The 25309-nt window shown below is 42.2% G+C and overlaps 1 protein-coding gene across 5 annotated transcripts; it reads left to right on the top strand.

Annotated features, from left to right (window-relative positions):
• The first annotated feature begins 2434 nt into the window (after positions 1-2434).
• On the top strand, positions 2435-24145 carry ARL13A (ADP ribosylation factor like GTPase 13A). 5 transcript variants are annotated; one of them, XM_061409244.1, is made up of 10 exons: positions 2438-2794; positions 13510-13582; positions 13953-14023; positions 17808-18063; positions 18922-19027; positions 19528-19712; positions 20588-20678; positions 20772-21096; positions 22854-22943; positions 23133-24145. In XM_061409244.1, exons 2-9 carry the CDS (start codon positions 13524-13526, stop codon positions 22916-22918), a joined length of 1158 nt encoding a protein of 385 aa, XP_061265228.1. In that variant the 5' UTR covers positions 2438-2794; positions 13510-13523; the 3' UTR covers positions 22919-22943; positions 23133-24145. The 5 variants fall into 5 exon arrangements, with proteins under 5 accessions (XP_061265227.1, XP_061265224.1, XP_061265228.1 ...); XM_061409243.1 differs by having other exon boundaries at positions 2435-2794; positions 20588-21096; positions 23136-24145; XM_061409240.1 differs by having other exon boundaries at positions 2435-2794; positions 20588-21096.
• Positions 24146-25309: the final 1164 nt, after the last annotated feature.

Here is a 25309-nt window from a genome sequence, read left to right as displayed (position 1 = left end):
TGTGGTACATCCACACAATGGAATACTATTTAGCAATAAAGAGAAACCAAGTATTTAATAAACACAAGTACTTGGATGCATTTCAATGGCATTAGGCTGATATTAAAAAAGCCAGTTTTAATCACAAATGTATGATTCCATATATATAACATTCTCCAAATGACAAAACTATAATGACAGAGAACAGATTATTAGTTGCCAGAGGTTAGTGGTAGCGGGGAGGTTGAGGTAGAGGTGAAACTATAAAGGGATAACAACAGAGAGTTTTTTGGGGTGACAGAACTATTCTGTATATAGATGGTGGTGGTGGATACATCAATCTATGTGTCTTAAAACTGTATAGATGCAGGTTTTTAAAGTTTATGTTAATGTATGATAAACTTTAAAAAGAGAAGAAAAAAGAAAGGAATAGAACATAAACATGTAGATTAAATAAGATAATGGTTACTAGGGTGTTCACTTTATAGTAACGCTTTAAGCTAAGTTTTGTGTAGTTTTCTGTATCTTTACTTTAATTAAATGTTTAAAATAAAAATAAAAGGGATGAAAGGGGAAAGGAGAACAGCCTGAGTCAGGGAAGGCTTCTTTTGAGGAGGTGACAAGAAGACGAGAGAATTGAGAGATGACAATAAAGCATGAAAGTGAACAATGGGAGGAGAGTATTTGAGGCAGAGAACGGAGGCAAGAGATAAGAGATAATATAGAAGGAGGTCCTGCTGCAAGAACAGATAGCTGTTCTATCCCAGCAATAGGATATCTGTGTGTGTGTGTTTAGATTTATTACAAGGTATTGGTTTATACATTTATACAGTCTGGCAAGCCCCAAGATCAGCAGGATGAATTGGCAGGCTAGAGATCCAGAAGAGTCAATTGTTTAGTTCCAGGAGGAGTCCTAAGGCCTGAGAACCAGAACAGCAGATGGTGTAGTTCCAGTCCAAAGACCAGCAGGCTCACAATCCAGGAAGATCCATTGTTTCACTTTGAGTCTGTAGACAGGAAAGAAGTCAATGATCCAGTTCAAAAGCAGTCAGACTTCTGCCTGACATTTTCCTCTCTTACTTGGTGAAGGGTCAGCTTTTTTGATTTTAGTCATGCCTCCAACTGATTTTTAGTAGCTCAATCATGTCCAACTCTTTGCGACCCAGTGGACTATAGCCCACCAGGCTCCTGTGTCTGCGGAATTCTCCAGGCAAGAATACTGGAGTGTGTAGCCAATCCCTTCTCCAGGAGCTCTCCCCTACCCAGGGATCAAACCCAGGTCTCCTTCATTGCAAACAGAATCTTTATCATATGAGCCACTGAGGATGAGGTCAAATTAGGGAGGGCAATTTGCTTTCCTGAGTCCCAAAAATAAATAAATAAATAAATAAAAGTTGCTACTGCTGCTGCTGCTAAGTTGCTTTAGTCGTGTCCGACTCTGTGCAACCCCATGGACGGCAGCCCACCAGGCTCCTCCGTCCATGGGATTTTCCAGGCAAGAGTATTGGAGTGGGGTGCCATTGCCTTCTCTGCTATTTAAAAGTTAATCTCACCTAAAAACACTCACAGAAACACCCAAAATTATGTTTGGCCAAATATCTGGGCACACCGCAGCCCTGTCAAGTTGACACACAAAATTAACTTATTACAGAATGTGTATTATGAATGTACAAAACAACTTCATTGAAGGAGGCAGGGTTAAGAGTGTTGACCCAACTAACTTTGGAAGTAAGTGGAGTCTGGGACACTAATGGCAAAAGCAACTTCACTAAGGAAATGTGACTGAGGTATGTTCTTTAGTTACTAATAATGTATCAATTCATTAGAAAAGACTGATGCTGCAAAAGATAGAAGGCAAAAGGAGATGGGGCAGCAGAGGATGAGATGGTTAGATAGTATCACTGACTCAACCGACACATCAATTTGAGCAAACTGACGGAGAAGGCAATGGCACCCCACTCCAGTACTCTTGCCTGGAAAATCCCATGGACGGAGGAGCCTGGTAGGCTCCAGTCCATGGGGTTGCTAAGAGTCGGACACGACTGAGCAACTTCACTTTCACTTTTCACTTTCATGCACTGGAGAAGGAAATGGCAACACACTCCAGTGTTCTTGCCTGGAGAATCCCAGGGACAGAGGAGCCTAGTGGGCTGCCGTCTGTGGGGTAGCACAGAGTCGGACACGACTGAAGCAACTTAGCAGCAGCAGCAGCAGCTGAAGATACTATAGCACAGGGAAGCTTGGCGTGCTGCACTCCATGGGGTCACAAAGAGTCAGACACGACTTAGCAGCTGCACAACAACAGCAACAACAATGCATCGATTCTGGTTCTTTAATTTTAACAAATGTACCATACTAGTGTGAGATGTTACAGAAATGAATAACAGAAACCTCAAATTAAAAAGTCAACAAGTCAGAGGAGGAGCTCTCACATCTTAGGACAATAGCAGCCCGGAACAGGAAGAAGAAAGAAAAACTTGATTGTTTCGCCTGGCAAGAGTTTAGCCAATGAGAGATTGCCACAACTCAGCCAATAAAAAGCCACTATACTTGGAACTCTCAATTCATCCAATGATCTGTCTGCTTATTAGACTTTGCAACTTCCTTTCCGTAACAGTCTTTTTCGGCTGAGGCGGAGGGCTTTGTTTGTGGCAGCCATAGTTGGAGACCCTAGGGTATAATTGTTTGCTGATTCTGAGTAAATCGGTTTTTACTGGAGAAGTAACTGGCAAACTGTTTAAGGTGAACATTTTGGTGTCCAATGCAGGGATTCAGAGAAGACCCCACAACAACTCTGAGGCTAGTAAGCAGATAGGTAAGTTACCTAAAAAGTCCATTGAAATTTTTTTTTTTTCAATCACCAGCTCTGAGGCTTGAGGGTAAATTTTTCTCCTGGAGGTTTATTCGGATTAAAGCCTTATTCTGTCTGTGAGTTAAGCACTTTGGCCTGCTATTCCAAATGAAACTATGCTAGCCTTTAGCTGAATTTCTTTTGGAACAGGAGCTGTTTCATTGAAACTGTGCTGTTCAGTCTTCAGCCTGCCTCGTTCAGGATTAGGCTGTGCTGAGCCTGCCTCGTTCAGGATTAGGCTGTGCTGAGCAGCCTTTGTCCTGGCTCCTTTAAAACTAAACTGTTCCCTTAGAACTTGCTGATACAGGCCTGCAGGGTGTTTGAGTCCATTTAAGCTGTTTAGGCTGTTTGAAAATTACTGTTTTACTCTAAAGAAAAACCTCTGAGAAATGTGATTCCAATTAGCTAAATACTTTGAGGGTGCCCTTACAAGAATTCTGACTGATTTTATGTTTAAAAATCTGTAGTCCTTCCTCATTCACATTTCTAAGTAAATGGACCAACCTAACCAAAGGCAATTGAGAACATGAATGGGGATTATGGAGAAATACTGAAATCCCAAACTTACTTTTCTTAAAACAAAATTGGACAGCCATATCTGTAAAATTTCCAAAACTGAATGGAATGCCTATTTCTATATTTCATTATTTCCTGATAATGCATTATCAGGAGCCTAAAATTTCATCTCTGCAATGTAAGATTTTAAGATCAACTGAAGCAAGCAAAGACAAAATGGCTGCCAAAGCCTCATGTTCCTTGTCCCTGGCTTCTGTATCTCGGATACTGTCTCCAGTGTCATCTTGTTCCTTTCCTCTGACTCTGCCTCTGGCATCATCCTCCTTCTTCCCTTGAGAGTTTCTTGGACTGCAAGGAGATCCAACCAGTCCATTCTGAAGGAGATCAGCCCTGGGATTTCTTTGGAAGGAATGATGCTAAAGCTGAAACTCCAGTACTTTGGCCACCTCATGCGGAGAGTTGACTCATTGGAAAAGACTCTGATGCTGGGAGGGACTGGGGGCAGGAGGAGAAGGGGACGACAGAGGATGAGATGGCTGAATGGCATCACTGACTTGATGGACGTGAGTCTGAGTGAACTCCAGGAGTTGGTGATGGACAGGGAGGCCTGGCGTGCTGAGATTCATGGGGTCACAAAGAGTTGGACACAACTGAGCGACTGATCTGATCTGATCTGATACCTCATCTATAACTCTCAGTTCCCCCATACTAATTCTCTTGCCAAACTTTCCCTTTTCTCTGAAACTCCCCTGTGCCATTTCCTCTGAACTTATCAGAACCCGTCTCTTTAAAATTAAGCCTTCAGAGGATCCAGAGGCTATACTCTTAATTATTTTACATCTCCTGGACTAAAGTGGAACTGCAAAGCCATAGTCAAAGATTTTCCCAAAGTAACTGAAATCCTTACAGATTTGGTGAGGAATATAATATAGTTATTCAAACTTATCGACTCTGACTTAGATTAGTTAGTTCATATGCCTGTCAGTGAAGACCAGGCCTAAATTTGGATGAAAATTCACAACTGGGGAAATCCTGAGAGCTCTCTAGAATTATAACTGGGAGATTAGGCGATCACTAAGTGATTTCCAAGAGCAATTCATAAGGCTTTCTGAAAGCCTGTTAACTAGAACAAAATTCAGACTTGCACACAAAAATCTGATGAACCTATTCATGAGTATTATGATCAACTTCAGAATGTATTTAAAGAAAATTCTTACCTTCCTTCAGATGTTGATTCCACTTGGGTAGCTTGCAACTGTATTTTTATTAGTGGGCTAAAATAGGATCTTTCTCTTCTAGTAAAAAGGACCAAGATTGAATGGGAAACTTTGTCCACTCCAGATTTAGTTAATCTGGCAACCCAGGTCTCTCACACTCTAGCTTAGTCATGTAAAAGGAAAACTGCTAAAATTCTTAATGTTCAATTCAAGCAAATGGAGGTCCCTAAACAAAAACAAAACCCTCCTAGTTTCTGCTATTATTGCAAAGAGCCAGGATATTAGAAAAGAGATTGTTACCAATTTTCACACTTTGGGTGCCTGCAGCCTTCTAAGTTGTCTTTCCAACATCCCCCTAATTCTCAATAACAAGAGTCAAAGGAACTATAAGAGCTATTCCCAATCCCTCCCTTTTGATTATCTTGAATAACATTTCTCCATGTTAAGGGTAAATTTTTTCCAGTCCTAAGTGACACCAGAGCCACATTCTTTGGTGTTCAATTCCACTACAATAAACAGTCTCTGCCTTGGAGTACTAAGATAGTTCAAATACTAGGGTTCTCTAATGAACTTCCAAAGGTTCCTATCTCTGAAGCCATTCTTTTCTCTAGGCCCTTTGAGAAACACACAACATTTTCTCCTCAGTTCCTCCACCCCTACCTATTTATTTGACCAAGACTTCTTAGGGAAGTATCATGCCAGAATTTTTCTCTCCCATGAGGAGGAAATAAAGCAGTCAATCAGGTAAATTAAATGACCCTTTGACATATTTTATTTCTTCTGTCTTTGATGGTACTACAGCTGATTCTGGACACACTGATCATTTGTTCCTACTGGATCAGATACCACCCTCCTTATGGGCAAAATCTCCAACTGATATTGGTAAAATTCACAGTACACATCCCATCAAGATCCAAATAAATACCCCCAAATTTCTCTCCAGAATGAATCAACACACTGTAAGGAAAGAAGGCCTTCGAGATAAAAAGCCTATAATAGAAGATAACAAGTCATCATTATCCCTATACTAATCCCTATAATCCCCTGATTTTACCATCGAGAAACCTAAGGGCTGAGGGTGGAAGTTTGTCCAGGATTTCTGAGCAATAAACAAGACTCTTATCCCTCAACACCCTTTATTCCTAACTCACACACTACTAACATCCATTTCCAACAGAAGCAAATTCTTTACTATAATTGATGTATGTGGTGCATTCTAACCAATACCTTTTTGGCCTCATTTGGAAAACAAAACAATGCATCCGTACAGTAATGCCTTGGGGTTTTACTGAGAGCCTTTATTTCTCAGAAATCCTGAAGGCTGATCTGGATGATACAAAGTTCCTTAGGGGTTCTGCTTTGGTGCATTGTGTGGATGATTTGCTTCTTTGTTCTCCTTCTCAAGCCTTCTCACAGGAAAGCAGCATCCACTTGCTAAAGTTATTAGCCTTAGAGGGACATAAGGTTGCCAAGGGAAGATTGCAGTTTTCCCAAACCACTTCAATATTTAGGACACCTGATACCAGAAAAAGGGCTATACCTGAATCCAGAAGGCTTCATAATGTCCTAAGCTTCCAAAAATCCAAAATGAAGTGCCAAATGTGAGGTTCTCTCGGGCTAGTTGGATATTACTCAAACTGGATTCCAAATTTCTCTCTTATGGCCAAATCTCTGTATATTTTACTAAAGAGCAACCTCAACCCAATTTTATGGGAAGAACCAGACAAAATAGTCTTTAAGGCCTTAAAGGAGAGTTTGATGCACCTACACACTCTTGGGCATCCAATGATCAGGTTCTCTTTTCCGGTTTTATATATGGAATATATAAAGGAATATAATGCGTTTGGGATACTCACCCAAAAACATGAGAACCACCATCTATCCACAGAGTATTAAAGCCAGCAACTGTACACTGTGGCACAGGTCTACCCTGCTATTATTGCAAAGAGCCAGGATATTAGAAAAAAGATTGTTACCAATTAAGCACCTTGGGTGCCTGCAGCCTTCTAAGTTGTCTTTCCAACTTGCCTTAGAGCCATTACTGCCACTGCCTTTTTGGTTAAGGTCATCAAAAAGATTGAGGTGGGATTCCTTTCAACCATTTTTGTACCTCATGCAGTAGAAGCCCTTCTGAATTCTCACCACACTCAATATTTCTCAGTCAGCCACCTCACCTCCTAAGAAGTCCTTTTGTTAAGTTCCTCACGTAACTCTTTTAGGTTGTAATAACCTTAATCCTGCTGCTCTTCTGCCCTCCATCACCAGTGAAGTCTCTCACCACTACTTAATGCTGATGGATTATATCCTGATGCCTTGTGATGACCTGCAAGAAAATAATTTGGGTAATGCTGACTTCTCAAAGTTCACTGATAGTTCTTATCTAAAAGGTGATCATGGTAAATACTGTGCTGGGTATGCTATAGCAACTCCTTTCATTGTTTTTGAGGCAGCATCTTTACCAATGGCTACTTCAGCCCCAAAGTCTGAATTATGTGATCTTACACAAGCTCATACTTTACCCAAGTACAAAACTGCCAGAATTTATACTGATAGTAGATATGGTTTCGGAGAAGCTCATGATTTTGGAATGTTGTGGAAGCAACATGGCTTCCTAACTTTCAGTAGAGATAAAATTTAAAATGGCTCCTATGTTCAAACATTAGTGAATGCAGTACTTTTACCTGCCACTTAAGCTATTATTAAAATTCCAGGGCATTTTTATCTTGACTCCCTGGAAGCTAAAGGAAATTACCTTGCTGACAGTTCCATAAGGAACGCTGCACTTAAAGGAATCAAAAGCAGTCAAACTTCTGTCATGATACAAAGGGGTATTTCCCCAAATGATAACTTAGAAAAACTGGCTGGAGAAGCCCAACAATTGGTCTCAAAAAAGAAAAAAGACTGGAAATTCAACTCTTGGTTTGATAAAAAGAGAAAGCTCTGATTCAGATCAAATAACAACTCAGTCCTACTAGAGATTGCAAAATTTATACTCCTAACCATTGTACATGCATTAGATCATTGGTCTACTGACAAAATTCCATCTTTCATGAATCAATATTGGTGGGGAAACATTTACAAAGTTGCAAAAAGTGCCTACCTCACTTGCCCCACTAATCCAAAGGACAACCCAGGGAAGCCTGTTCTTACTGCTTCCAAACATTTTAAACTGTCTTAACGGACCATGCAAGGTCTGGCAATTGGATTTAATACAACTTTCCCCATCTCAGGGATATAAATATATTTTGGTCATGGTGTGAATGTTTTCACACTGGACTTAAGCCTTCCCTTGCAGACAGGCTACTGCTTTTTCTATGGCTGGTCTTTCTGGAAAATATTATCCCTACCTGGGGAAATCCTCCCACAATTCATAACGATCAAGGGACCCATTTTACTGGTCAGATATTTTGATACCTGTGCTGTTTGGCCAGTTTTACAACACTTTTACTGCATTTAGCATCCTCAATCCTCTGGTTTAGTCAAATGCACTAATGGAATTATTAAAACTCAATTGGCAAAATTTGTATGGGCCCTCCAAATATATTGGCCAAAAGCACTGCCACTGATCCTTCTAAATCTTATATCCATCCCTTGTGGAATTCAAACTCTCACCCTTTGAGATAGTCACAGGACACTCAGTGCACTTGGCTCTTGCACTGTTTAACCTGCAGCTGATGAAACGAGAAATATTCCAGTGTTGCAAAGGCCTAATTGCTTCTATTAAAAATAACCATGTTTTGCTAGAGCAGTGGTTTCACAGTGCACTCTCCGGAGATGAAGACCTTAAGCACCCTTGCAACCTGGAGATTTCATATACTGGAAAAGACACCTTCAGAAGGATTCTCTTTAACTTCACTGGAGAGACCCCTATCAGGTACTGCTAACCAACCCTTGTGCCATGAAACTCCAGGCAACAGACTCTTGGATTCATGTGACACACGGAGAGAAAGCACCACACCCTGAGTGGACCTGCACATCATCTGGTGACCTGACAGTAAATAGCTCCCAGAATTGAAGCACACAACATCTGATGGAACAGCTTTCCCAAGAGAGTTAGATCAGGCTTGTCAGAAGTTTGTCTGCCAAATCTTTCATATGATCTCCAATGTTTATGATCTTGACTATATATGGACTTTAAGTTCAGTTCAGTTCAGTTGCTCAGTCGTGTCCGACTCTTTGCGACCCCATGAATCGCAGCACGCCAGGCCTCCCTGTCTATCACCAACTCCCGGAGTTCACTCAAACTCATGTCCATCAAGTTGGTGATGCCATCCAGCCATCTCATCCTCTGTCGTCCCCTTCTCCTCCTGCCCCCAATCCCCCCCAGCATCAGGGTCTTTTCCAGTGAGTCAACTCTTCACATAACATGGCCAAAGTATTGGAGTTTCAGCTTCAGCATCAGTCCTTCCTATAAACACCCAGGACTGATCTCCTTTAGGATGGACTGGTTGGACCTCCTTGCAGTCCAAGGGACTCTCAAGAGTAAGTGGCCTCAGAGTTGTCCCTTCTACCCTTCCTTGTTACTCAAATGTGACCTCAGTAGGTTTCCAGTGTGTATGCTTTCCCTCCATCATTGAATACCACACCCAGGAAAGGTCGTTTCTGGCACTGAGGGACAAAAAGTCACTGAAACCAGAAAACCCAAGTCTTAACCAGCACTGCTTTCAGAGGAAGATCATCTGGAGAGTGTGCTCAGTTGTGTCCAACTCTGCTACCCCATGGACTATAGCCCACCAGGCTATTCTGTCTGGATTTCCCAGGCAAGAATATTGGAGTGGGTTGTAATTTCCTTCTCCAGGGGATCTTACCTACCCAGAGATCGAACCCACATCTCCTGTGTCTCCTGCACTGCAGGCAGATTCCTCACTCACTGAGCCATCAGGGAAGCCCTTTCAGAGAAAGATCAAGATCAAAAGGAGGAAATGTAAAAATTAATAAAAAAATCACAATTAGAATAGGAGATCAGAAAGAGGAGCTCTCACACCCTATGACAACAGCAGAGCCCAACAGGAAGACTTCCATTTCTTGCCTGGCCAGAGCTCAGCCAGTGAGAGATTGCTACAACTCAGCCAATGAGAGATTGCCACAACTCAGCCAATGAAAAGCCACTATACTTCAAGCTCTGCTGCTGCTGCTGCTAAGTTGCTTCAGTCGTGTCTGACTCTGTGCAACCCCAGAGACGGCAACCCACTAGGCACCTCTGTCCCTGGGATTCTCCAGGCAAGAATACTGGAGTGGGTTGCCATTTCCTTCTCCAATGCATGAAAATGAAAAGTAAAAGTGAAGTTGCTCAGTCGTGCCTGACTCTTGACGACCCCATGGACTGGAGCCTACCAGGCTCCTCCGTCCATGGGATTTTCCAGGCAAGAGTACTAGAGTGGGGTGCGATTGCCTTCTCTGACTTCAAGCTCTAAATTCCCCCAATAGACTCTTTTGTTTAGTATAGCCCAACCAACTACCTTTCCCCCTCCTTGCTGTGAGGGGTACTTGTGTGTGACTTGCTATGATGGCAGACCCCAAATTGTAATTCTTTGTTGATTCCAAATAAACCCATTTTTGCTGGAAAAATAACTGGTAGTCTATATGTGTTAGATCAATACTATTAATAAAGGGGGAAAACAGGTGCAGGGTATAATGTGAACTCTCTGTACTGTCTTTGAACTTTTCTGTATATCTAAAACTGTTCTTATAAAAGTTTATTTTAAAGTTGACTTAAAAAGGAGTACAATACAGTTTGTCCAGAAAAGATGGAAAGGCCCAGAGCTGCGGTAGTTTCTCTGGCCCCTGAAAATCTCATTCACACAGCCTGTGAGACCCTTAATACACAGTCTCTGAAACTAGACCACCTGGCTTTGAATTCTGGGCATTACCACTTACTAAATGGGTACATTTGGGCAAATTACTTAACCTTTTTGTGAATGATGGCCCCTACTTTTTGCCATGTTATTAGGATTAAATGAGTTTAGTATGTATAGATTGCTTAAATGAGTGCTGACACACTGTAAGTTCTATGTAGATACTTTGTAAACTTAAAAACGTGATGACTAAAAATTCAGTAATTTAGTAATTAGCTATATAATCAGACAAGGTAGGGAGATATGAGTTTGGTTGCTATAAACCAAGCAGTGGTTACCATGGATATGTCAGAACCTTGACAGCCAGCATAAGGGGGCAACTGAGCTGTGTTACTCTGGCAAGAAAGCTAGAAGGCGCAACACATCCATTTTAAGTCCTCTCAAAAAGAACCAACTTCTAATCAGATACATAATTAACCACCTCAAGGTAAGCAAAATATATCATTATCTCCATTCTGTAGATAAGAATTCTGAAAATGGTAGGTTTAATTTAGATGATTTCATCCTAGAGTACCCAGGAGAGGTGCTGGAAGTGAAAGGACCTGATAATCCCTAGTCCAATGATTTTCCTTCTTGGTTATCCTACTTATCCTTCTTTAAGATATGTTCTTAAGGAAGAATTTGTGTGATGCCAGTTGGACCTCTCTTAGTGGTACTAACAAATACAGACTGTCTGAGATCAAGCTAGGAAGCTCTGCAATTATCAGGAAACAGACATGAAGCTGCTACTTCTGTCTTAAAGGGAGATGGCTACCATGGAACCCAGACAATCAGACAGTGGTGTTTCAGGCTCCTGGTCTTATCAGCATCATGAGCAAAGCTGGAATAAGGCTGGTTTTGATCACAGGCCACATATCAGGTTTTCCTTTGGAAGGGCATAAGCCAGACCTATTTTCCAGGAGGTCCTTATGGGAATCTGAATGATTTCCTAGGGAATGAACAATGCTCTAATAAGAAATGCTATGAAATGCGAGTCTCTATTTGGGGATAGCAGTTCTCTAAAACAGTGGGTGATTCTGCAGAATCCTGCTAAGTTATCCATTGATAAGCAGATACATACTCACTACATAATCATCAGAGAGCTAACCAAAGCCCATCTGAGTATCAGCCTAAGTACTTTGGTAACCCAACCAGAGCTTCCCCCAGCTCTGGGCCCCATACATAGACATTCAGTTCAGTTCAGTCACTCAGTTGTATCTGACTCTTTGTGACCTGTGAATTGCAGCACGCCAGGCTTCCCTGTCCATCACCAACTCCTGGAGTTCACTCAAACTCAAGTCCATCGAGTCGGTGATGCCACCCAGCCATCTCATCCTCCGTCATCCCCTTCTCTTCCTGCCCCCAATCCCTCCCAGGATCAGAGTCTTTTCCAATGAGTCAGCTCTTCGCATGAGGTGGCCAAAGTATTGGAGTTTCAGCTTTAGCATCAGTCCTTCCAAAGAACACCCAGGACTGATCTCCTTTAAAATGGACTGGTTGGATCTCCTTGCAGTCCAGGGTACTCTCAAGAGTCTTCTCCAACACCACAGTTCAAAAGCATCAATTCTTAGGCGCTCAGCTTTCTTCATAGTCCCAGTCTCATATCCATACATGACCACTGGAAAAACCATAGCCTCGACTAGACGGACCTTTGTTGGCAAAGTAATGTCTATGCTTTTGAATACGCTATCTAGGTTGGTCATAACTTTCCTTCCAAGGAGTAAGCGTCTTTTAATTTCATGGCTGCAATCACCATCTGAAGTGATTTGGGAGCCCCCAAAAATAAAGGCTGACACTGTTTCCACTGTTTCCCCATCTATTTCCCATGAAGTGATGGGACCAGATGCCATGATCTTTGTTTTTTGAATGTTGAGCTTTAAGCCAACTTTTTCACTCTCCTCTTTCACTTTCATCAAGAGGTTTTTTAGTTCCTCTTCACTTTCTGCCATAGGGTGGTGTCATCTGCATATCTGAGGTTATTGATATTTCTCCCAGCAATCCTGATTGCAGCTTGTGCTTCATCCAGCCCAGGGTTTCTCATGATGTACTCTGCATATAAGTTAAATAAGCAGGGTGACAATATACAGCCTTGACGTACTCCTTTTCCTATTTGGAACCAGTCTGTTGTTCCATGTCCAGTTCTAACTGTTGCTTCCTGATCTGCATACAGGTTTGTCAAGAGGCAGGTCAGGTGGTCTGGTATTCCCATCTCTTTCAGAATTTTCCACAGTTTATTATGATCCACACAGTCAATCAAAACCACAACCATTAGGTTAGCCAAAAGGTTTATTTGGGTTTTTCTTAAGATCTCATGGACTTTTTGACCAGCCCAATAGACAAACACTTCACACCCACTAATATTAAACAAAAAGACAATGACGGTTGATGAGGATGTGGAGAAATTAGAACCATCTGGAACTGCTGGTAGGAATGTAAAATATAGAAACAATCTGGCACTTTCTGAAAATGTTAAACACAAAGTTATCATATGACCCAGCAATTACACTCCTAGGTATATACTCAAGAGAACTGAAACCATATGTCCATATAAAACTTATACAATCCTACACACACACACACACATATATATAGCAGGATTATTCATAAGAGTCAAAAAGTAGAAACAATCCAAACATCTTATCAATTGATGAATGGATAAACAAAATGTGGTATATCCGTACAATGGAATGTTATTTAGCTATAGAAGGGAATGAAATATTAATACATGCTATAACATGGATTAACCGTGAAGCAATTGTCTAAAGTACCCTTTTTACTTAGGCAATGCATTTCTCCACCCTATCCCCAATTCCAAGGTTGAATAAAGATATTCCTAACAGGGATGAACTATGGCTGAAGGGATAGGCCACACCTAATGCCATCATGCTGGTGTAGGTTGCATTCCTAACAAGAAATCACTGTTTTGCCACTAGAGTTGATGATAATCGGTTCCCCTGCACCCCATCCATTCCATGACATAAACAAGGTTGGACAGAATGAAATAATGGACTTTTGACGGTCCCAGTCTGTTTATCAGTTTCTGTGTATTCATAAGCTAATTTAGGTTCAGAGTTAACCGTGGGATGATTTCTTATTTCCCTTAATATTAAAGAACTAAGCTGAATCATGTTCCGGCTTCTGACCTCCTGCTGGTGTCATCTAAAGACAACTGAAAAGACCCAAAGGTAATACTGTAATTATTTCCTTAGACCTGTTCCACCATTTCCTCCAATGTACCTAGCCATAGTCCCTCACAGGACAAATCCTTATGATATATATTATTAGGGGGCATGACTAGGTAGTGTCTACAAGATTAGGGGCAGGGTTGGGGGAGGATGGCCAGTTCTACAAGGCAAGTGAATCAGGGAAGCAAAGTGTCCTTGGAGGCTTTGGGGAGTAGTTCCCACTCCACCTTCTACCACCTGGCTGTGCCTTTATGACTGCATTGGGACTACTGCAGGCAGAGCCCCAAACACCAAGAATATAATTCTTTCTTTAGACTGAGAACTAACAGTACTTTTAAGGCTTTGACTCATTTTTCTTTTCCATTTCTAGACATGTAGCCATCATCATCATTGGACTGCACAACTCAGGCAAAACTGATCTTGTGAAGGCCTTCCAGAGACGTAAGGAACTGAGAGCATTAGATACTAGTTTAGGTCTCCCCTGGGTCCCAGTGAACAATGAAATATCATTCCTTCCTACCCTTACTTCATGGCGCTCAAGTTACCTCATTTGAAGGTAAACACTTCCCAACACACACGAACAAGACACACACACACACACACAGACACCATATACTCCTCTCCTCAGGTGTTATCAGCCTGTTTATGTAATGTCTGTTACCTGCTCCCTTTACAAGATACCCTAATTGAAGGTCTTTTCATAGTGTCAGTATGAATGAACTGTGACTATGCAAAGCACTGTAGTTGATAAGGAAGGATAGCAAGTTTGAAACAGTGTCTAGTGTCAGACTCAATTAAAGTGGAATTTGGTCTAGATAAGAGAGACAAGTGTGGGATGATGAACAATTTTAATAACGTGAAACTCTTTTTGACAGTTCATATAGAGGGTTGGAGCTTGAGAAATGGTGTCAGTTCAGAGACAGGCAAGTTTAATACCAAATCTCCAGTTTAATACCTTGACATTTCAGCCAGTGGTTCAGCCTGGTATTCCACCTTACAGGCAGCAAACTTGATTCTGCCTCTCCCAAATCTCTGATTGGCAGAAATGATAATTTAAAAAAAAAAAAAAAAGGTAAGCAGCAGCAAGAAAATCAAGGAACCAAGATAAATCACAAGGTTACTGATAAAGGGAATAATTTTTAAAGCCCAATTCAGCACCACCCCTAGATTCCCATCCAGTCTGGGTGGGGCCTGGGAATATATTAAGAACACCCCAGGCCTTTCTAATAGCCATCTTAGGGAAGCACTCAACTGTAATTAGCCTTATGCTATTTTGCCTATGAGAATAGCATGTGCTTTCCATTCTAATTCCTAGAAGATAGAGCTTGCAGTCTAATTTGTTACTGTTTAACTTGCCTTGTGGTTGATGAATAACTTGGGGCTGATTCATAAACTTCATTCACAGAGATGTTTTTATGGCTAAGAAGCAAATTTCCACTAATGTCACATTCTGAAGAATTATCTCAGGCCACCTCTGTCCATGTAAGACTTCCAGAGACTAGTAGACTCCTCTGTACCCAAAATGCAATAGCTTGCCCCCTATAAGCTCCTGCAAATGTTTATAATTGCTGAAAATAGATGATAGCCTAGGGAGGAAGTTCCAATCTATAAGCAGTAACTTGTGTAAACATTTGAAGACACTGGCTATAAAATATTTTGGGACATAAGCCATTATTATCAACAACATCATTCACTATAACTATTTTGTCCGGCATGGTCATATGGGGCAAGTGAGGGCGTTTAAAGCAGTTTCAAACCTAGATATATATTTCGAACCTTAAAAGAAAATGCTGTCTTAGCCCCACCCCAGATCTCTCTCTCTCAAAGAATGAGGCCTAGTGTCATAGGTTTTAAGAGCTCCACAGGTGATCCTGGTGTGCAGAGTGGGTACTGAGAGCCAAAAATCAGAATCAGACCAACTCACAGGGGACCTGAAGGTTCAGATTTGGGCCTGGAGAAGGCCCAGGGAATCAAAAATCTTAACAGGTGCACCAGTAAGTCTGAGACAGGCATAAATTCTACTGCTCTTTAAGGCAGTGAGTCTCAAAATATAAGGTGAGAAGAATCACCTAGGGATTTTGTTAAACATAGGAGTTTGCTAAACATACAGATGCTTGTGTCCCAAATGTATGGATTCTTATTCATTTGGCACAGGGGGGGACTTAACCATCACCCCCATGTAACTCTAAAGCAGATGATCCCCAAACTATGCTTTATGTAGCATTCTGCTAGGGATATAGAGATGGATTTGACTCAGTACCTGTCCTCAGAGTGTTTATAAATTAATAGAGGAAATAAGAGAAATGTACATTGTCAGAGAGCAAGTTCTGATGGTTTTTACGGTTTGCCAACAATAGATTGAATTATTGGAGAATTGGTAAGGTTGCAAATACAAAGAAATAACAGGGAAAAAACATAAAGTTTGCTTTGATATAGAAAACATGATTTAAAAATTACCTTTAGAGTTTTAACCTATTCACTTATTATTTTTAAGTAGTCTAATATAGACATAACAAATAACATAAAATTGTGAATGAAAATTATATGTTCTGTGAAAGCTATAATTAAATCATTGACTAACATAAAATCAGAAGAGGACACTATGAGATGATAGTAAAATGTAATAATATGTACATATACACACATATAGAGGCATATTATGTATACACACACCTGTGTGTATAGTCATACATTTCCAAAGATCTGAAAGCATCCTGTTAACTTCTCAGCTAAGCAGCTTATTCTAGCAATCCTATAAAAATGTCCCATGTAAATCTGAAACTAGAGATAAGAAGCTACTGATTCTGGTCTTAGAACTCCCAGGTATGAGTGTAGAGAATCTGTAAAATCATCTTGCTACTAACGTGGGCAGAGAGCTAAGCCAGGCTGTCGGTTTAATAGACTGGAATGTGTCTAGAGAAATGCTGAACTGCATTTCTCTGGGGACTGAGTGAGAGGTGGAATGCCCTGTGGGACTGTATGGTGTGGCCATAGCCTTGAAAGGGCAAAGGTGTCTGAGTTTGGCATGGTTTCTAGGAGATATGAGAGGAAGAGGACTTCATACTCTCCTCCACAGTAACAGGCCCCATAAACATTTACTGAACACCTACTATGTGTAAGGGAATGCAGAGCCCCTCCCTCACAGAGCTTATATTTTCACTGGGGAGGCAGGATATGCACAGAATGAGGTGAAGGACCAGTTTAACACATCATGTGCTTAACTAGAGATCGAAGTGAGAGCTGGGCCAGTCAGCGAGGCTTCCTAAAGAAAGTGGTACTTGAGCTGGGCCTTAAAGAAAGGATGGGAAAGAAGAGTTTCATCAGATGCATTCAACAAATATTTATTGAACACCCGTCTGCCAGTTTCTGTGCTTGACATTGTGAATATATAATAGCAAATACTGAAGGGGTTTCTATCCTGTTGCAGTTGATAACCCAGATAAATAAATCACAGAATTTATAACACTGTAACATGGGCTTCCCTGGTGGCTCAGACAGTAAAAGATCCGCCTGCAATGCAGGAGACCTGGGTTCAGTCCCTGAGTTGGGAAGATCCCTTGGAGGACAGCATGGCAACACATACCAGTATTCTTGCCTGGGGAATCCCCATGGAAAGAGGAACCTAGCAGGCTACAGTCCATGGAGTCACAAAGAGTCAGACATGACTGAGCGACTAAGCATACATGTGCTGTGGTAGTGGTAAGCCCAGAAGAAAGGCACCTTATCCGGACTTGGGGATGGTAGTGTGAGTTAAGAAAATTTTCTAGAAGAAACAAGATCTGAATTGACCTTTTAAAAACAAAATAGGTTTTAACCAAGCAGAGTAGTGGGAAAGTGTTCTAACCAGTAGGACTAGTATCTTGTGAAGGCCCGGGGCAAGGGAGAGCCTGACATGCATGTGGAATGGGGGACAGGGAGGCACACGAGTCAAGAAGCAGAGGGAGGAAGAGGCTGGGTACCAGAGACCCTGGATAGCAGTCAGGGAAGAAATGGATCTGGCAGGTTAGGAGGTAAAAGAGTTTGTATTCTGTCTTCAGAGCAACAGGCACTCAAGGAAGGTTACTGAGCCAGGATAGGGTAGTGTGGGCCAAGTGCTAGTTTAGGAAGATGAATCAGCATGAGCAGGATGCCAGGACACCTCCATAGGATTTCTGAGGGCAGGCTGTAATCAAGGTCCAGATAATCATTTAACAAATTATTTCATCCTCTCTTCCCCTATGCATAGAACTCCCTAGTAGGAGTAGGATGGACAGTTGTTCAAGCTCTGAACCAACCACACTCCTGGTGGATAATTATGAAGTTTCCATCTATGACCTAAAAGGAGACATGCAGGGCCGCAAAATCTGGCCAAACTACTATGCTCAGGCACATGGGCTTGTCTTTGTCCTCGATTCCAGTGACTTGGAGCGCATGCAGGAAGTGAAGGTCATCTTACCCAACATGCTGTCTGATGAAAGAGTGGCTGGGAAACCCATCCTACTGTAAGACTCTACCTTTGTGTCCAATTTCCCCTTCCATTCTGAGCCTTTAGAAGAGAAGTAGACAGAGGAAGGGCTAGGTGGTCCCTCTATCACATCCAATTAGACCGCCTCTCCTCTTTGGCTGAGGGGTAGTGGACCAGTCCTCTATGGGCTGTTTTCAAGAGCCACTTTCTACCAGACACTGCCATGGGGGAACCTATTATCTAATTGTGCAAAGGTAATTTTGAAGGCAGTCATCAAAGGGAAATGCACACACCCTCCTCACTCATTTGTCAACTCTTCCTGAAGACTGCCTCCCTACATTTGCTTCTCTTTTCTGGCTTCAGTCTCTGACCCTGAGATGAAGGCAGAAAACTCCTGTGTTGTATATTCAATGCCAGTGGCCTGCTCCCTTGGCAGAGTGCCCGAGACTTATGCCACTACCTCTTATTCCAGGGTGATATTTCAGGCGGCCTGTCAATCCTCCCCATGCCCTTTTAGCCTTTTTTATTCCTTGTTAGCACCCCCAGCTCAAGCATGAACAGAGTTTAGGGAAGGGTGTAAAAGCTCCAAATTTGTTCCTATCCCAGTTAGAAATTCTAATTAAAGTTTGATGGTGTAGTGTAGAAGTCAGAAAGGAGGCTTGGGGATTATTTCAGATTCAAATTATTTGTGCTATTCTTTCCTCCATTGAGAGCTGGCTAGAAAAATGTCTGGATCACCTTACTGGGTATGGCTTAAAAGCTAGTCCCTGGATATGGAGCAACTGTACCAGAATTGGATATCCCCCTCTTTCCTTTTTTTTCTTGCCCTTGGTCTCTATCTCAGTTTCACTCATCCTCTCTTCTTCCCTAAAAATCTTCCAATGCCTGGTTTTAGCCTGGCCAACAAGCAGGATAAGATGGATGCCCTGCCACCTGGTGATATCATTGAATATCTGCTGCTGGAGAGACTAATGAATGAGAACAAGTCTCCGTGCCGAGTGGTAAGTGTCCTGCCCTCCCTTCCCTTGTCCTCTCAACCAAGGCTGATGCCTTCCACAGCCCATAATCAGTCTCCTATGCCAGATCTCAGGCAAAGCCTCTCCCTGACACAAGTATGGTAATGATTTCTGACTCAACTGTGATAATAAGTACCACTCACTCACAGCACTTTTGCATCTGTTTTCTCATTAGGCCTGTAAAACAGCTCTTTAAAGCTGGAAGTTTCAGTAGTCTCATTTTATGGTTAAGAAAGCCAAGGCTCAGAGACCCTGTGTGCCTTGTCCAAGGTTATACATCCAAGACGTGACACTTGATTAAAGGACCTAGCTTTTGTACCTTTCATTTACCTTCTCAGGAGTAAATGCTGAGTATCTCTTAGGAAGTCTTAAGAGCCTCTCTAGGTACAGCAGAGCTTCTGTGTACCTGTGTGCTGAGGGTGATTGAGACTATGGGCCCCAGAGGTCCCAAGCTCCTGGGCTGGAGTCTTCTCTTTTTGTCACAGGAACCTTGTTCAGTTGTCAAAGAACTCCAAAGGCGCCGTCAACCTATAATTGATGGCCTGCACTGGCTGTTATCTGCCATTGGGGAGAAATATGAAGAGCTGTGTACTCGCCAACAGCCACTGCCACCAACCATTGCAGCCTCCAGTAGCACTAGAGGATTTGAGGAAAGATCCCCAGCAGACAGGTACCGAGCTGCCTCTGTTAGGTGTACTGATAAGAATAGATGCGGGAGTTAATCTTCAATATAAGCAGGGAGTTCTGGGAGGAGCATGAATTCTGTGAGGTGCTGAGCAAGTCTCTCAAGATCAGTTGGCCCAAATGGGGTGAAGGCAGTGACCACAAACATCCCAACACTGTTAGGTACATCCTCCCCTAGGCACAATTTGAGTGGGATGAGTTAAATCATCAGTAATAGAGTTTCTTCAAAACAGGGTTTCTTTTTTTTTTTTGGACTGTATATATTTTATTTTTTTTAATTTAAATTTATTTTAATTGGAGGCTAATTACTTTACAATATTGTATTGGTTTTGCCATACATCAACATGAATCCGCCACGGGTGTACACGTGTTCCCAATCCTGAACCCCTCCTCTCACCTCCCTCCCCGTACTATCCCTCTGGGTCATCCCAGTGCACCAGCACCAAGCATCCTGTATCCTGCATCGAACCTGGACTGGTGATTCATTTCTTATATGATATTATACATGTTTCAATGCCATATTCTCTGGTTTGTTACACAGAGGAGAAAAGGAACACAGGCCCCTTAAGGAGCTTATTGGCAATATTCTATGGATAACTATCCTGGAGCTGCTCCACATTCTCTGCTTCCCATTCTCTGATCATTCCAATAATACAGCAAGGTGGGAGAGAACAGGAATATAGAAAAGAAGAAAAAGAGGAGGTGATCAAGGTTTTGAGGAATAAAAAGACTAAATGTCCTCTTCCTCTGTTGTTCCTCTAATTGTCTGAAGACACATGGTAGGGATGGGGGGATAGTTGAATTTGATTAAGGAGCTCGCATCTGTTTTCACTATGGCTTTATCCTCTCTATCTTCTCCAGCTTTGCTACCCAGATGGGAATGTCCAAAGAAAACAGACAGCATGTAGGACAACACTCAATGGAACCTAAGCCTCTGAAGTCAATCCTGCTAGTAAGTGGCTCATTAAATGTTATTACCTCAGGGACCAATCTCCAAACTCTTTGGGCACCAATTGACTTTCTCCTCCATCTTGCTGATATACAGAAAGAAGGTGTAATAATAAGACCCAAGAAGAACGTATCAGTAACCTTTGCCTTAGATGAACCCATGGAGGAAGGTGAATATTCTGGGGAAAATGGATCTCATAACACTGCTGGACTGCGTAACACCAGTGGAGCTCCTAACACAGCTGGAGCTGGTAACACTGCTGGAGCTAGTAACACTGCTGGGGCTCGTATCACCGCTGGGGCTCTTATCATCGCTGGGACTCGTATCATCGCTGGAGCTTTTAACACCCCCGAGCTTCGCTATGGTCCAAGTGATGACTTTCATCCCCCAGCCCCATATACTGAGGATGATCTTTTTGAAGGTAAGGCTGGAACATTGATTAGTTAAGGTAGAAAAGATATAAAGGCCTTTCCTCACAATTTAAAGTGAGGAGTGAGTTTTGAGCCCCAAACTCTTTTTTCATGCTGTGGTTGGTGATCAGGAGAGAAGCAGATGAAGTGCTTGGAGAGTACCATTTGGCAGCCCAGTACGATGCTCCAGGATCTTTGTCTGGATGGCTGTAGGGTTATCTTAAAGGTTATGATTTCCAGTGGTAGACGTACAAATTGGTACAATCTTTAGAGAGAGTAGTTTGGTTGTCTGTCTCCCTCCTACTCTCCATCTCTCTTTCTCTATGTGTGTGTGTGTGTGTGCGTGCCTGTGTGTGTACATGTGCACATGCTCAGTTATGTCCAACTCTTTGCAACCCCATGGACTGTAGCCTGCAAGGCTCCTCTGTCCATGGGATTTCCCAGGCAAGAATACTGGCGTGGGTAGCCATTTCCTACTCCAGGGGATTTTCACGACCCAAGGATTAAATCTGTGTCTCTTGTGCCATATATATATATCTTGGAGAAGGAAATGGCAACCCACTCTAGTATCTGTGCCTGGGAAATTCCATGGACAAAGGAGCCTGGTGGGCTACAGTCCATGGCATCGTGAAAGAGTGGGACATAACTTAGCAACTGAACAACAAGAAGAGCATATATATATATATATATATATATAGAGAGAGAGAGAGAGAGAGAGAGAGAGAGAGAGAGAACTTTAAAATTGTGGAAACCATATGAGCCAATCATTTTATGTCTTGAATTGTAGCCAAAGATAATTACACAAGTACACAAAAAAGAATGCTCATAGTTGTTCAATCACAGCATTGTGCATAACAGCTAAAAGCTGAAAACAAGCTAAAGGTCTAACAGTGGTGAATGGCTAAATAAATTATGGTGCACCAATACAATGGAATACTGTGCAGACCTTAAAAGGGCTAATGTTGACATATTGACTGGCATGGAAAGTTTTCCACAACCGTTGGTGTTTTGTTGGAGAAAATAAAGTCAGAGCACAGCATGTACAGCATGATGTATATATGTCCATAGACTATCTGGAGGGAAATCACCAAACATGAGCAGTGGTTTTCTCTAAGGGTAAGATTCTAGGTGATTTTTAGAAGGCCGAGGTACCTTTTTTAGGATTTTTGTATTATCAGAAATTTTTTAATAATCATATATGATTTCTCCCAATACACTAAAGGCACTAAAAAAAGAAAGCTGTGAGGATTTAAAGGCCCATTGTTGTTAATGGCTACTCCATCTCAAATGTTCCTTGGCCGCAGTTTCCATGATGGTAAACTGTCAATTTTATAATGTCACCTTTGCTCTCCAAAGAATCTGCCCTTCAGGCTACCTCAGAGCCTTGGGTTGTTACACCTACACAGAGGGGCTGTTAGTTCTGTCTGTTAATACCTCCACAGTCCCCCTATAATTCCACCTACTCTAACATAATATCCCTTAGAACTCCCGTTGTGCCCATACATCAATCTTCGAGCCATCAAATGAATCTTATCCCCATCAAGAGGCTCAAAAATAGTTAAGGGGAATAAATAGTTTGAAATAGTTTAAGAATGAAGACAACCTGGACAGGAACACTGAGGACAGAGGTGCTGCTCTGGGAAGGAGGATGAAAGTTGAGTGGCAGGAATACAGCAGAAGAGTGGAAGAAGTGTCTTTCTAGATGTCTGATTCTACTCCTAAGTCTGTGTCCAAAACTGAAACCCATTTTTCATTTCTATAACCTCAGAGCCAAGGGCAAAAAGGAGAATGGGCACCTGGGACTCAGAGGACATGTTACTGGACAATCCCTGATGAAGCCTTTGAAGCCTTTGATGTGGTTAGTATTCCTTAGGTGAAGGGAAGAGAGCAAGAGGGAGAGCAAGTATGAGGTCAGGGCAGAGGGGGACACCTGGTGGGATGCAATCTACACCCCTTGGAAAGTAGGCAACACCCTCCTCACCTGGAAGGACAGGAAGCCTTGTGCCTAGCTTCGTTTGCAGTGACGCCTGTTTTCTTTCTCTTTTAGCAGACTTTTAACAGAGAGCTAAAGAGAAAAATGAAGGAACGTCCAAAGAAATATCTCATATCCCTCCTTTGGTAAATGGGTTCATCTACAGAACCATTAGAATTTTTCAGTTTTCAAATTTCTGTCTGTTAATACCTCCACAGTCCCCCTATAATTCCACCTACTCTGACATTATATCCCTTAGAACTCCTGTTGTGCCCACACATCAATCTTCGAGCCATCAAATGAATCTTATCCCCACCAAGGGGCTCAAAAATAGTTAGGGGGAATGAATAGTTTGAAATAGTTTAAGAATGAAGATGACCCTGGCAAAGAAGATCAGAAGATTTTTGTACCCTAATGCTCCTGATGAAGTCTGTGAGCAACATATCAAGGGTAACCAACTGCAATTGAGTCTTAGAAGTATAGGGTCAGTTTAGAACTACATTTTCTCCCCTTGTGTTCTTGGGTGGAAGGGGACTGGCATAAGTAAAGTATTCTGCTGAGAATTATGCTCTACGGAATCATTTTTAGTCACGCCTCCGAAAACAACTCGGTTTTAAATTCCCAGCCATTGTCTGTGAAGCCTGGCAACAATTCTTCTGCTGTCCCTTCAGGAATAGCAACTGATGAGTCTCCTAACATTTAGGTTAGGTGTGCAAAAACTGTACGAGCTTAAAAACATTCAACTGTCCATTCCAGAGAGGGCAGTGTTAGTGGTGGGAATCATCATTCACTATGACTATAGCTGCTACTTTCACCATCAGTACCACAGCCCCCATTTCCTGAGTGCCTTCTGGTTGTCAGACATAGCACTAAGCTCTTCACGTTCATTATTTTATTCACAACAACCCATGGGTGTAGGCAGCATATTTGTTTTTGTTTTACAGATGAAGAAATTAAGGGGCAGAGAAAAATAACTTACCTAAGGTCCCAGAGGCTGTAAGATGCAGAACAAGGAACCAAACCCAGATCTGACTCTGAAGCTACTTAAGGCCAGAAAGATCTTAAGCTTTTCTCAAACTTTACCCAGAAGAGAAAGCTATATCCAGGGAAAATGTTGAAGCTTCATCATGCCCATGTTAGAAGAATTAGGTTGACTGCAGTAAGCACACTGATGGTAGTGGCAGACCCAGGTGAGCTAGGACTTCCATTCTGCCAGACACTAGGCTAAGTGGTTTACGTACATTACTGCCTTTCATCTTCACAAGGCTTTGAGGTCAGTCCTACCATCATCTTACAGAGGCAGAAACTGATGTTTAAAGAGGTCAAACAATTTGTCCCAAGGCACCCATTAGGAAATGACAGAACTGCTCTTCAGACTAAACCAAGTTCCAACTCCATAACTCATGGTCTTAACTCCTACCTATATGGTCTCACCAGGAAGTATAAACCAACTAGCCTATAACTGTTTCTGAGAAAGAGAAACCTGGCACATAATAAGCATCAGTCTCACAACCCCATCTGGAGGGCCAGACACTGTCTAAGGCTGCAGCATTTGCTATTATGCCTTATTATGCCTTATTATGGCTTTAAGTCCAAGGGGACCACCTCAGGCACTTTGTGGGTCTTTGACAGGATTCTAAGGTTCGGCTTAAGTCATGGCGCTGGAAGCAATCTTGAAGAACATCTAGTCCAATGCCAATTGTTATACAGATTAGGCATTTGGTACAGAGAGGTTAAGTGACTTGCTGAAGGCTGCAGAACTGATCACTGACAGACATGCTCCTGAAATCCAGATCTCCTGTGTGCCTGAGCCAATGTGCTATCTTCCCTGCCCCAATATACTACACCCTCTCTGGGTCTTCTCTGGACACTCTTGACCCATCTGTACTTGTGCTTGCATAATTGCTAAGTTGCTTCAGTCATGTCCAACTCTGTGCAACCCTATAGACTATAGCCCACCAGGCTCCTCTGTCCATGGGATTCTCTGGGGAAGAATACTGGAGTTGGTTGCCATGCCATCCTCCAGGCGATCTTCCCAATCCAGGTATCGAACCCACATCTCTTCCATCTCCTGCATTGGGAGGTGGTTGCCATGCTGTCCTCCAGGGGATCTTCCCAATCCAGGTATTGAACCCACATCTCTTCCACATCTTCTGCATTGGGAGGTGGGTTCTTTACCACTAGCACCACCTGGGAAGCCCATCTTGACCCCACCTACATTCCCTTCAATTTGTCCAATAAATATTACTGGA

The sequence above is a fragment of the Bos javanicus genome, chromosome X, assembly GCF_032452875.1.
Source record: "Bos javanicus breed banteng chromosome X, ARS-OSU_banteng_1.0, whole genome shotgun sequence".
In the NCBI taxonomy this organism is placed as follows: Eukaryota; Metazoa; Chordata; class Mammalia; order Artiodactyla; family Bovidae; genus Bos; species Bos javanicus.
Note: the sequence above shows the minus strand (reverse complement) of the source record. Positions and strands in the feature narration are given on the sequence as shown.

Bases quoted from the DNA above. Each gene is read 5' to 3' on its own strand.
- ARL13A (XM_061409243.1), top strand. From the start codon at position 13,524: ATGTTCCGGCTTCTGACCTCCTGCTGGTGTCATCTAAAGACAACTGAA. The intron at 19,028-19,527 runs GTAAGTGTCCTG...TTTTTGTCACAG, and splicing joins ACAAGTCTCCGTGCCGAGTG to GAACCTTGTTCAGTTGTCAA. The intron at 19,713-20,587 runs GTACCGAGCTGC...TATCTTCTCCAG, and splicing joins GAAAGATCCCCAGCAGACAG to CTTTGCTACCCAGATGGGAA.